The sequence below is a fragment of the Dasypus novemcinctus genome, chromosome 9, assembly GCF_030445035.2.
Source record: "Dasypus novemcinctus isolate mDasNov1 chromosome 9, mDasNov1.1.hap2, whole genome shotgun sequence".
In the NCBI taxonomy this organism is placed as follows: Eukaryota; Metazoa; Chordata; class Mammalia; order Cingulata; family Dasypodidae; genus Dasypus; species Dasypus novemcinctus.
Genome location: NC_080681.1, coordinates 127312278 through 127324266, shown reverse-complemented (window position 1 = coordinate 127324266; position 11989 = coordinate 127312278). Strand labels below are relative to the sequence as shown.

The window sequence follows — 11989 nt, the reverse complement described above, 5'->3', positions numbered from 1 at the left end:
GAGGGGATGTGGGGGGACCTGGTGAGCCCCTGACTTGATAGTTCACAGGAAGGAGAGGGCCTGCCTGAGCAGGGGACAGGGGCAAGGTTTCAGAAAGTTCTGGCATTGGGGGCACCCTAAATGTTCTCCAGGTCCTCATTCTCAGGGGTGGACTAGGGGCTGAGCGTCTGATCCACGGGCACTCAACACAAAGGCCACGGGCACTAGAGAGTGGCCACGGGCCCACCAGAGTGGTCACAGGGAACCTACCAGAGTGGCCACGGGCTCCTACTAGAGTGGCCATGGGCACCTACTGGAGTGGCCACAGGGAACCTACCACAGCAACGGTGGGCACCTACAGCAGCCATAGAACCTACCACGATGGCCACAGGGCACCTCCACCACCATCCCACCACCCTTGTGGAACCTACCACGGCAGCCACAGAGCACCCACCACAGTGGCCTCCCCCACCCATCCCACCCACCCCACTCCCCAGCAGCCACTCCCAGCCCACCACGGCAGCCACAGGGAACGTTCCCCATCGGCCACAACCACCTACCACGGCGGCCACAAGCACCTACCAGTGACCGTGGACATCGGCCACAGCAGCCATAAAGCACTGCCACAGTGGCCACAGGCGCCAGCCCACATCCCCCACATCCGGCAGCCGGGCGGAACCTACCACGGCAGCCACGGGGAAGAGGTAGGGGTGGTTGCAGCACTTCTTCAGGTCCATCATGATGTTGAGCAGCGACACCTGGTTGCCGCCCCCCTTGGAGTTCAGCGCCTCGAAATTCCGCGTGAGGATGAACTTGTAGTACTTCCTGCGCGAGAGCACCGAGGGCTGGAGGCGCCCTGGCCCAGCAGCCTCCAAGAGCCCCGCCCCCAGCGGGCACCCACCCCACTCTGCTCCCCAGGGGGGCCGAGGGCTGGGCGCCTGCACCTGCTTCTCAGAGAGATCAAGCAGTGGCCCAGAGTGACCAGCAAGTTACCAGAGAAACTGCTGGACGCAGGCAGCCCAGGCTCTGCTCACGGAATTCCAAGGGGCCCCGAGAAGGAGGGGTGTAAAAGGTGAGCGGAGGCCCCGGCCGGGCCGGAGGGACCCTCCCTGCCGCCCTGGGCCGGGACGATGGAGATGAGGCCGCGGGGAGAGGGGCCGCCGGCGCCCCGCACTCACTTCTGCATCTGGCTGAGCTCCACGCGCACGATCAGCTCCGTCTTGGCCGGCATGTTCTTGAACACGTCCGCCTTGAGCCGCCTCAGCATGTGCGGCCCCAGCAGGTCGTGCAGCTTCTTGATCTGGTCTTCCTTGGAGATGTCGGCAAATTCTTCCAGGAAGCCCTCCAGGTTGCTGCAGGAGGAGCTGGGATGAGTGGGGAGGCAGCAGCCCGGAAGGCCCCGTCTAGACCGCAGCCCCCCGCATCACAGCTCTCGCACAGCCGCGCGTGCCTCCTCGGACGTGAGCTCCCTGGGACTGGTGCCCGTTTTACGGAGAAAGCAACCAAGGCCGACAAGTTGCCCGAGGTCAAACAGCACAGCCGTGCCGAAGCCCACCTCCCATCCACACCAGTACCCTTCAACCCGGACTCCCATCCTGAGCAGCAAAATGGGGTGTCGGTGAAGACAAGGGGGCTGGAGCTCTCCCCCCAGGCCTACAGCGAGACGGCAAGGAGACCCCAGGACTTGCACTGGCTGGGGCTCTCCCCTGGACCCCATCTCCACCTCCAGCCCCTGGCCTCGCTCTCCAATCGCCTCCATCAGGCCTTTGTGGAGGGAAAGCAACAAGAATCACAGCTGTGGCCAAGCCAGAGGCAGGGCGGCAGCGAGGGGCGCCCAGGGCAGAGCCCGGAACCCAAGGAAAACGCAGTAGCGAGGCAGCCGACGCTGACCGAGCCCCTTCCGGGTCATGGGAGGCGCCCACCTGGCGGACGAGGAGGCCGAGGCTCCGTGAGCAGGTCACCGAGCCAGGCTCTGACACTGACCTTGGCCCCGCCACGCCCACTCGCCACCCGCCCGGAGACTCACTTGAACCTCTCTGGCGTCAGGAAGTTGAGCAGATGGAAGAGCTCCTCCAGGTTGTTCTGCAGGGGCGTCCCCGTCAGCAGCAGCTTGTAATCAATCTTGTAGCTGTTCAAGACCCTGAAGAACTTAGCAGAGGAAAGCGGGAGCCGTCAGGGGGCACTGGGTGGCCGGGACGCCCAGGCGGCCCCCGGGGCCAGCGCCACCTACCTTGGACTGGTTGTTCTTGAGCCGGTGGGCCTCGTCCACCACGAGGCAGGCCCACTCGATGGAGCCCAGGATGGCCTGGTCGATGGTGATGAGCTCGTAGGAGGTGAGCAGCACGTGGAATTTGATCTGCACTTCTTTCTGGAGGGCGAGAAGAGCGAGCGGAGGGGAGAAGATCAAAGCCTCGACCAACAGAGTCAGGGAGGCAGAGGACTCACACGGCCACAGCCAGAGGATTTTCAGCACCAGGGCCAGCCCCCTCAATGGGGGGTCAGGCCCCTTAACGGGGAAAGAACAGCACCTTCAGCCAGTGGTGACGGGAAAAGCGGATTCCACGTGCAAAGAATGTAGGGGGACCCCGCCCACCCACAGGTATAAAAATCAAAGTGGATCAACGACCTAAATAGAAGAGCTAGCGCCATAAAGCTCTTAGAAGAAAACAGGGGGAAGTCTTCAGGACCTTCTATCAGACTTTACAGCAAAAGAAGGAACGACAAAAGACAAAATCTTCATGGACTTCATCAAAATTGAAAATTCTGGCATAGCCAAAGACTCTATTAAGAGTATAAAGATAGGGAAATGGACTTGGCCCAGTGGTTAGGGCATCCGTCTACCACATGGGAGGTCCGCGGTTCAAACCCCGGGCCTCCTTGACCCGTGTGGAGCTGGCCATGCGCAGTGCTGATGTGCGCAAGGAGTGCCGTGCCACGCAGGGGTGTCCCCCGCGTAGGGGAGCCCCACGCGCAAGGAGTGCGCCCCGTAAGGAGAGCCACCCAGCGTGAAAGAAAGTGAAGCCTGCCCAGGAATGGCGCCGCCCACACTTCCCATGCCACTGACAACAACAGAAGCGGACAAAGAAACAAGACGCAGCAAATAGACACAGAGAACAGACAACCGGGGTGGGGGGGGATTAAATAAATAAAATAAAATAAAAAAGAGTAAAAAAACCCATAGAACGGGAGAAGATGCTTGCAAATCATACATCTGACAAGTCTAATATCCAGAATATATAAAGATCTCCTACAACTCATCAACAAAAAGACAACCCATTTTTAAAAATAGGTCAAGGACTTGAAGAGCCATTTCTCCAAAGAAGATATGTGTAGCAGTTTGATATTATTTATGAATTCCAAGATTACATTTGTAAGCTGGTCGGTTCCTCTGGCATGATAACCCTTTGATTGTATTAGATTCAGCTGAGCTGTCTGATTAAATTATGTTAAGATTAGGGCTCTGATCCAAGCATGTAATTTAGAATGAGTCCCAGCCCCCTTGGGGATAAAACAGACATTCACATGGAAGTAAATACATGGGGAACGTGGAGAGTTTCGTTTTGGACGCTGGAGCTCCAGGGAGAGAGCAGAGCCTTTCACCTGATAGTTTGCAGCTGAAGAGACCAGAGCCCTGAACAGCTGAGAAAACCCAAAAAGAAATGAGCCCCAGGAAGGGAGACAAGCCTTGTGCTAACCTACAGCAGAGAACGGGAGGAGCTGGGACCACAGAGCCTTAGGAGGAAGAGGAAGGCTGGACCCTTGCACGCAGCCAACTTTCTCCAACATGTGGCAACAGACTTTGGTGAGGGAAGTAACTTATGCTTTATGTCCTGGTACATGTAAGCTTCTACCCCAAATAAATACCCTTTATAAATGCCAACAGAGTTCTGGTACTTTGCATCAGCATGTCTTTGGCTGACTAATACAGTACACAAATGTACTGTATTACATGAAAAAAATACACAATACCATTAGCCATTAGAGAAATGCAGACTTAATGGCATTCTACTATAGAACTATAGTGACTAGTAATGAAGAAACCGTACCACTGATGTGGAGAAAGTGGCCATGGTAGTGGCTGAAGGCAGGGAGAGGGAATGAGAGATGTGATGTGGGGCATTTTTGGGACTTGGAGTTGTCCTAAATGATATTGCAGGGACAGATGCTGGACATTATATATCCTGCCATAGCCCACTGAATGGACTGGGGGAGAGTGTGAACTACAATGTAAACCATAATCCATGAGGTGCGGCAGTGCTCCAAAATGCAGTCACCAAATGCAGTGAAAGTGCCACACTGAGGAACGAGGTGGTTGATACAGGAGGAGGGGGGCGGCAGTGGGGGGGGTGGTGAGGGTATATGGGAACCTCTTATATTTTTTAATGTAACATTTTTTGTGATCTATGTATCTTCAAAAAAATGCAATTAAATAAATAAATCAACTACAGTGAGAACCACTTTACACCCACTAGGATGGCTGTTATTAAATAAAGAGAAAAGAACAAGTGTCAGCAAGGCTGCAGAGAAACCAGAAAACTTCATACATTGCTGGTGGCAACGTAAAATGGCGCAAACGCTGTGGAAAATGTGGGAAACAGCTTGGCGGCGCCTCGGTAAGTTATCACATGGCCCATCACTCCCAATCCTAGGTATATTCCCCCAAAGAATCGAAAGTGAGGGCTCAGACAGGTACTTACACACCAATGTACACAGCAGCATTATTCTCAGCAGCCAAAAGGTAGAAACAACCCAAGTGTCCATTGACAGACAATAGCAACCGCAGTGTGGTCCACCAGGCCACAGCATGATATGCCTTAAAAGGAACGGAAGGGAGCAGAGGTGGCTCAACTGATAGGGCATCCGCCCACCACATGGGAGGTCGAGGGTTCAAACCCAGGGCCTCCTGACCCCTGTGGAGCTGGCCCACATGCAGTGCTGATGCGCGCAAGGAGTGCTGTGCCACGCAAGGGTGTCCCCCTCATAGGGGAGCCCCGTGTGCAAGGAGTATGCCCCACAAGGAGAGCTGCCCCATACAAAAAAAGCGCAGCCTGCCCAGGAATGGTGCTGCACATATGGAGAGCTGACGCAGCAAGATGACACAACAAAAAGAGACACAGATTCCTGGTGCCACTGACAAGAATACAAGTGGACACAGAAGAACACACAGCAAATGGACACAGAGAGCAGACAACTGGTGGGGGGGAAGTGAAGGGGAGAAAAATAAATAATAAAAATAAATCTTTTAAAAAATAGAGCGAAGGGAGCGGGGGTGGCTCAGGCGATTAGGTGCCTCCCTCCCACATCGGAGGTCCCAGGTAGGTTCATGGTGCCTACTGAGAAGACCGGCACACAACAGACACTGCACAGGCAAACAACGAGGGGGTGGGAAGAAATAAATATAAAATAAATCTTTAAAGAAAAAAAAAGGAAATGCAGTTGGATGTGGCTCAAGAGGTTGAGAGCCTGCTTTCCACATGGGGGTCCCGGGTTCTGTCTCCAGTGCTTCCTAAAAAGAAAAAAAAACAAGCAAAACTAATGGAAAAACCAATTCAGGGGAGCTGATGTGACTCAGTGGTTGGGCACCAGTTTTCCATATAGGGGTCCCAGGCTCAATCCCTGACCCCAGTACCTTAAAATAATTGAATTAATTAATTAGTTAATTAAATGAAGGAATGATTCAGGCTACAACACAGATGACTAGTGAAAACGTGACGAGTGAAGTTGGCCAGATACAAAAGAACAAATGATGATTCCACTTACATGAAATACCTAGAACAGGCAAATTCAGAGGGGCAGAGAGGAGACCAGAGGGTGCCGGTGCCAGAGCCGGGGTACAGGGGAGATGGGGAACTATGCTTAGTGTGGACAGAGTTTCTGTTTGGGGTGATGAAAAAAATTTAATAGTGGATGGTGGTGATGGTGGCACAACACGGTAAAAGCAATTAATGCCACAGAATTGTACACTTACAAAGTGTTAAAATGGCATAACTCTTTTATGTTACCTGCATGTGACAGCAATAAAAGAAAGTAAAAATAAATTTTAATTTTAAAAGGTGGTATAGATGGGAATCCTGCAAAGACTCCAGGCAGCCCCGACACCTGGAGGACCGACAAGGAAAGCATCAGCCACCAAGCTGCAGGTTCAGGGGAGCCCACAGGGGATGGTGGTGATGGAAGAATGAAAAATAACATGACCGGAAGCAACCAAGGTGCCCGTCCATCGGTGGGTGGATAATCAAACCAGCAGATCCATACCTCGGAATATTATTCAGGGAAAGAAAGAAACGCTATCAAGCCACAAAGCTACACAGAGGAACCTCAAGTGCGTAGCGCTAAGTGACAGACTGTGGATCCAACTAGATGACATTCTGGAAAAGGCAAAGCTTTAGAGTCTGCAAAAAGGCCAGTGGGTGCCGTGATGGGGGTGACAAAGGAGACAAAGGGCAGCTGAGGGCGGAGGAACATTCTGTAGAGACAGTCATGAACAGCGGGTATGTGACGTCACACGTCTGTCCAAACACACTGGCCCAGCACACAAAGGGCACCCCCCAGGGAAAACCATGGATTCGGTGAAAAATAACCTTGACCAACAGACAGACCACACCAGCGCCAGACACTAACACGGCGAAACCGCGGGCCTGGGGAGCTCTCTCCTTAACGCAGGATTTTTCTATAAACTGAAAACTGCTCCAAAACATAAAGTCTATTAACTTTTTAAAATACTCAACAACGACTACCGCTAACAATAACCGCCACCCTCGACAGAATACACAGCACCTGGCGAGCCCGGGCCAAGGGCTGGACTTGCAAACCACAGGGGCCAGTGGCCTTCACCCCATCAGGCAGCCGCGGGGGCTCACGAAGGCGCATAACCGCCCCCAGGTCCCGGGGCAGAAACCCCGGGTCCGCGTGGGGACCCACCCTCTGCTGGCTGACCTCGGGGCCCAGCACGCTGGCCCTGCCGCCCACACGAGCCCCTTGGAGACTAGACGAGGGGCTCATGGGCGCAGGAGGGGGGAGTTCTGGGGGAATCCGAGCCAGGGCAGGGCACAGGGACAAGACGGACCCCAGGAAGGGCAACGGGTGGGCTGGCTCTGGGGCCCCTAAGGCATGAGCAGCCTGAGAAAGGCCTGCGCCAGCCTGGAGCGTGAGGCCAAGTCCCCGTCCCTGGGGAGACCACCGGGGCTCCCAGCCGCCCCCCCACCTGGCAGACCCACAGGGGTCCATGAGCTCCTAGCGAGCTCTGAGGCCCTCCCTGCCGGCACCAGCTCCACAGCCTTTGGGCGACGGCCCTAACGCAGCGCCTGGCTTGGGAACCCACTTGCTCTCCATAGCACCCGCGTTCCTGATCCAGCCCCCCGCCCCCCGCTGCTGCCTCGGGGCTCAGGACCCTCGGCCTGGGGAGGACGGCTTGCAGACCTCAGCTCCAGCCCCAGCTCAGCCCCGCTCCTCCTTTGCCCTTCCCAGGGTCCCAAGAAAGGACACGGGGCAGGGCCAGGGCCCCAGGCCTGGGAGACAGTGGCAGGGGAGGCCAACAGAGAAGCAAAAAGTGTCTCCAGGACAAGGCCAGGTGCATGCCACATGACGGGGCAGCCGTCAACCTTCCCGTGCCTCGGTTTCCTCGTGGGTACTCTGGAGGCAACAAGAACTCCTTGCTCCTGGGTGGCCGGAAGGACCAAGTGGGGCTAAGGTGACGTGCAAGCCCTCAGTGATGGTTGGCCTGGGTGGCGTGGGACGGGCACCCCAAGGCGAGGGGTGGGGTGGGCTCTGGGCCCACTTCCTAGGGGCACAAAAGCCGGTCTCAGCAATTGGAAGAGCCTCGTAGCCATGGAGGCCCGGGGAGGAAAAGAGAAAGGTGGACAGGGCTGGCTCAGGGGCAGGTGCACAGTCCCCGGGCTGAGAAGGGGACCCCACTCGGGACTCGAAATTCTTAACAATTCCAGCGCGCATGCCCTGTGTAAGGGAGGTTCCAGGGGACAGGGCAGCACGGGCTGGGCCAGAGCCCCAGGCTCACCCGGGGGCTCACCTCCCCACGACAGGGTCAGCCGCCCATGGAAGCGCCACAGTCAAGGGCAAAAACCACGACAGCGCGAGAGAAACACCGTGGAAGAAAGCAAAAAGCTGTTCTCCTGCCTTTCGAACAAGGAGCCCCACATTTTCATTTCGCACTGCGCCCCATGAGTTCTGCAGCCGGTCCTGGTGGAACCAAGCCTGGCTCTCCCAGGGACCCACGTCCCCGTGCGAAGGGGCTCCGGGGGGAGGGCGAAGCTCGCGGGCACAGGCTGCGGCACAGGTAGCACCCGCTCAAGGTCCTGAACCATTTCACCTGAGAGAAGGGTCCACCTTCTCAGCGTCACAGGCCGCCCTGAGAATCCCAAGCTGTCTGCAGCGTGCACGGCTCGCAGTGCGATCGCCACGGTGAGTCAGCGGGAGTTCTTCCGGTGATGCGTGGCCCAGGATCTGCTAATGCACTTTTGGGATCCCCACTTGACTCGCTCCTTCAACAGTCTGAGGTTGAGCATCTCCTGGCGGTACGGGCGGTTCCGGGAGGGTGACAGAAGCCTGGAGAGGCTGGGCCACGCCCAGCGCCCAGCACCGCGGCTCACCGGAGCCCTGGCACTACAGCCCAGGCATTACAGCCTGCCCCAGGCCCCGGCTTCTCAAAGTGCGGCCTGGGGGCCAGGTCACAAGGGCCGAGCGGCCGGCCCGCCAGAGCAGCCGGCTCAGCACCTGCCCGTTCAAGGCCGAGAAGCCTGCGCGGCGCCGACGATCCCACTCAGCCCCCCCCAGCCTCTGCGCGGCGCGCGTGTCAGCTCCACTTAGAGAACCCGAGGCACAGAGAGGCTCCGTGGCCGGGGCTCACGCAGCTGGCATGCCAGGGTGAAGAGATCCCCAAACTCCACGGCTCCCCGGAAGCCCAGAAGGCAACTTCCTTTGGAAGCAGGGTCTCTGCTGATGCAACAGCTGAGACGAGATCATTCTAGAGTGAGGTGGGCCCTAAGCACAAAGCTGGCATCCTTGGAAGGGGAGTCCCACAAGGAGGCCACGCAGGAACAGGGACCGAGCAGCGCGGCCACGAGCCCGGGAGCGCCCAGGATGCCCCCTCCCCACCGGAGCTGCCCGGGAGGGGTCGTTCTCCGCAGGGAGCGGCCCCCGGAACTCCAGAGCCAGGGGGCGAAACGCGCCTGTTGTCTGAAGCCCCCCCCCCCCCCCCCCCCCCCGGCTCGTGGCTGGGAGGAGCAGCCCCCAAGGAGGCAACGGCGCCCCCCACCCCCGCCTCCCGCTCACCTTCATCCGGAACACCTTCTTCCCGCTCCGGATGGCGTTGTCCTCGAAGGAGAACTCATTCTCGCGGATGACGGCGCGGCTCTCCTTGTCCCCCGTGTAGGTCACCACGTAGAAGTCGGGCGCCCACATCTCGAACTCCCGCTCCCAGTTGATGATGGTGGACAGCGGCGCGCTGACCAGGTAGGGGCCCTTGGAGTGGCCCTGGCGGGACACGGCAGCGGGGTCAGGCCGCCCCGCCCCCCCTCCAGGGCCGCCCCACCCCTCCCCCCCTCGGGGGCCGCCCCGCCCCTCCCCCCGGGGGCCACCCCCGCCCGGCCGCCCACCTCCTTGTAGAGCGAGTAGAGGAACACGATGGTCTGCACCGTCTTGCCCAGCCCCATCTCGTCGGCCAGGATGGTGTCGGTGCCCTGCGCCCAGGAGAAGCGCAGCCAGTTGAGGCCCTCCAGCTGGTAGGGGTGCAGCGTGCCGCCCGTGGCGTCGATGTACCACGGCTGCTTGTCGAACTTGACCGTGGGCTGCGGGGGAGGCAGAGGCTCAGAACACCCCCCACCCTGGGCCTCCGGGGTCCCGCCTCCAGGCCTTTGGACGCTCTTCCCTGCCAACTTTTCATCATCCTTCGGGTCTTGGCTGGAATGCCTCCTCCTCCAGGAAGCCCTCCCAACTCCCGGCCCTCCTTAGGTGCTCCCACCATGCTCTCCCAGCACAGCCTCTCTGGGGCATGGAAAATCAAATCACATTTTCTTTTATTTTCCCAACTGTTGAATTCTCTGACGTGGAGCCCAGGCAGGAGCCCCATTCCCCACGGCATCCCCCGCACCCCGGGCAGGGCCTGGGACCCACAGGGCCCCATCTGACACTTGTCCGATGAGCAACCACATGCATGTCCCTCTCAACCTGCCACAACCCTTCCTCCACCTGATCCAGAACTTTGCGCTCCTTGCCTCTTTCATCCTGCAGCTCAAGGCCACCTCCCCCAGGAAGTCCTCCTGATTTACCAGACCCAATCACCTTCCCCTGGCATCCAACAGTGCCAGGCCAGGCCAGAGCCCCCTGCTCTGTGTGTGCCACCGTGGGCCCCCTCAAGGTGGTAGACTTCTCGAAACAGGGGCTGGGGCTCTTTAACCCTGGACCCCCCCCCAGACCTTCCACTCCGAGGTGGGCTCAGAGTTCCCGGGAGCAAGTCCTGGGTCTCCCCCCAGCGGCGGGAACAGGTAAGAAAGGTGGGTGCCTAGCCTACCTGCTGTTGTGCTCCTGAAGTTAGAGCCCCTTTATTTAAATGCTTGGAATTAGCGCATCTCCAGTAAAGCAAATTCACGGCTATTTGCTCCTAGTTTGTGCAGCTTCCACTTAACCCAAATTTTAGACACACACCAGCAAAGGCGGCAGGTCCCCAGGGGCTGCCCCTCTGTTTGGGGCAAGGGGATCCGGGTGCGGGGTGTGAGCTCTTCCCAGCAGGACCTGGTGTTCATGGCCTCTGGCTTTGGCCCCAGACCCCGCGCCGGGGCCTGTGAGCTGAGCTGGAGGCCCCTCCCACCAGCCCGTCCTGCCTGGGGGTGGGTCCACGGGCACAGCCGCGAGGCCCGAGGAGAGCCTGCCTGGGGACAGGCCCTCCTCTGCGGCCACGGCTGGGCCGGGGGTCCCGGCAGCGCCCCCCCTCGGCCCCCGGCCTCCCTGGCTCACGTCCACAATGGGTGTCTCCGGCGGCTTCTCCTGCTTATCGTCCTTCAGCTTCTTGCCCTTCTTGATCAGCCTCTTGGGCAACCTGGCGTCTTCCCCCAGCATCAGCTCCCTGGGAAAAGGGCAGGTGAGCAAACCCGGGCAGGGGGCTGGCAGGAGCCCCTGGAGGCCCCAGCTGCCCAGCGCCCACCTGTGGCCCCAGTAGGCCTGCTTCAGGCTGTCGTAGTAGGGGATGTCGATGTCGTCGATCTCCCAGGTGCACTGGTCGTAAGGCAGGTCTTTCCACTTGATCAGGTAGTGGACGTCCCCCTTTTTGTCAAAGCTGGAACACAGCAGCAGGTTGGGGGCAGGGGAGACGCTTAATACCAAGGCCACCTCCCGGGAGGCAAAAGCTCTCCCACCCACGGTGACCTGTGCCACTGGCCCTGCCAGGAGGGCGGCAGTGCAGCGACTGCATTTCAGGAAGCAGGAAGCTGTGGCCCAGAGAGGCGAGGCAGCTTGCCCAAGATCACACAGCTCCCGCAGGGCCAGGTGAACAGAGGAATGACAGGCAAGTGGCCAGCGCCCTTTCCACGCTCCACTGCAGTCATGGGCCCCACGCCGAGACGGGGCAAAATACCAGAATTCTGAATCTCTAAGATGTAAGGTTCGCTGATCACAGGTCTTTGTTCTCCAACTCTAAAAATCCCAAGGATGAGCGCACCTCTCTTGCCGGGGGCGGGGCCCTTCTCTGCCAAGGGGGTGGGGATGGGCTCCCGCAGGTGCGACGGTGTCTCCCGAGACCACCGGGAATGCGGGGACCTGATGACCACAGCAAGCTGCACGCAGTAGGGGCTCAAGAGAAGCACTGGAAGGGGCCTCAGGGCCTCCACCCACCTGGCGGGGTAAGCCTGGGGAGGGGTGCTGGGTGTGAGGGGCAGATGGGTGAGCAGGGGTGCAGCAAGCCTGGAGGCTCCTGGAGGAAGGCTAGGCCCCAGCACCATGGAAACAGGGGATTTTCCCAGAAGAATTGGTTGGTCCCCAGACTTTGGCTGATATATTTTGG

The 11989-nt window shown here is 58.6% G+C and overlaps 1 protein-coding gene across 5 annotated transcripts in view; it reads right to left on the bottom strand.

Moving 5' to 3' along the window:
- Positions 1-11989, bottom strand: part of CHD5 (chromodomain helicase DNA binding protein 5) — a 79631-nt gene that overhangs the window by 36489 nt on the left and 31153 nt on the right. For all 5 annotated transcript variants that reach the window (XM_071217801.1, XM_058304559.2, XM_071217802.1 and 2 more), the window contains exons 12-19: positions 11135-11266; positions 10948-11056; positions 9591-9782; positions 9268-9468; positions 2210-2347; positions 2006-2127; positions 1158-1331; positions 663-804 (exon numbers count right to left, since the gene is read on the bottom strand). In XM_071217801.1, coding sequence (XP_071073902.1) covers positions 663-804; positions 1158-1331; positions 2006-2127; positions 2210-2347; positions 9268-9468; positions 9591-9782; positions 10948-11056; positions 11135-11266 — 1210 coding nt within the window. The remainder of the gene's footprint in view (positions 1-662; positions 805-1157; positions 1332-2005; positions 2128-2209; positions 2348-9267; positions 9469-9590; positions 9783-10947; positions 11057-11134; positions 11267-11989) is intronic.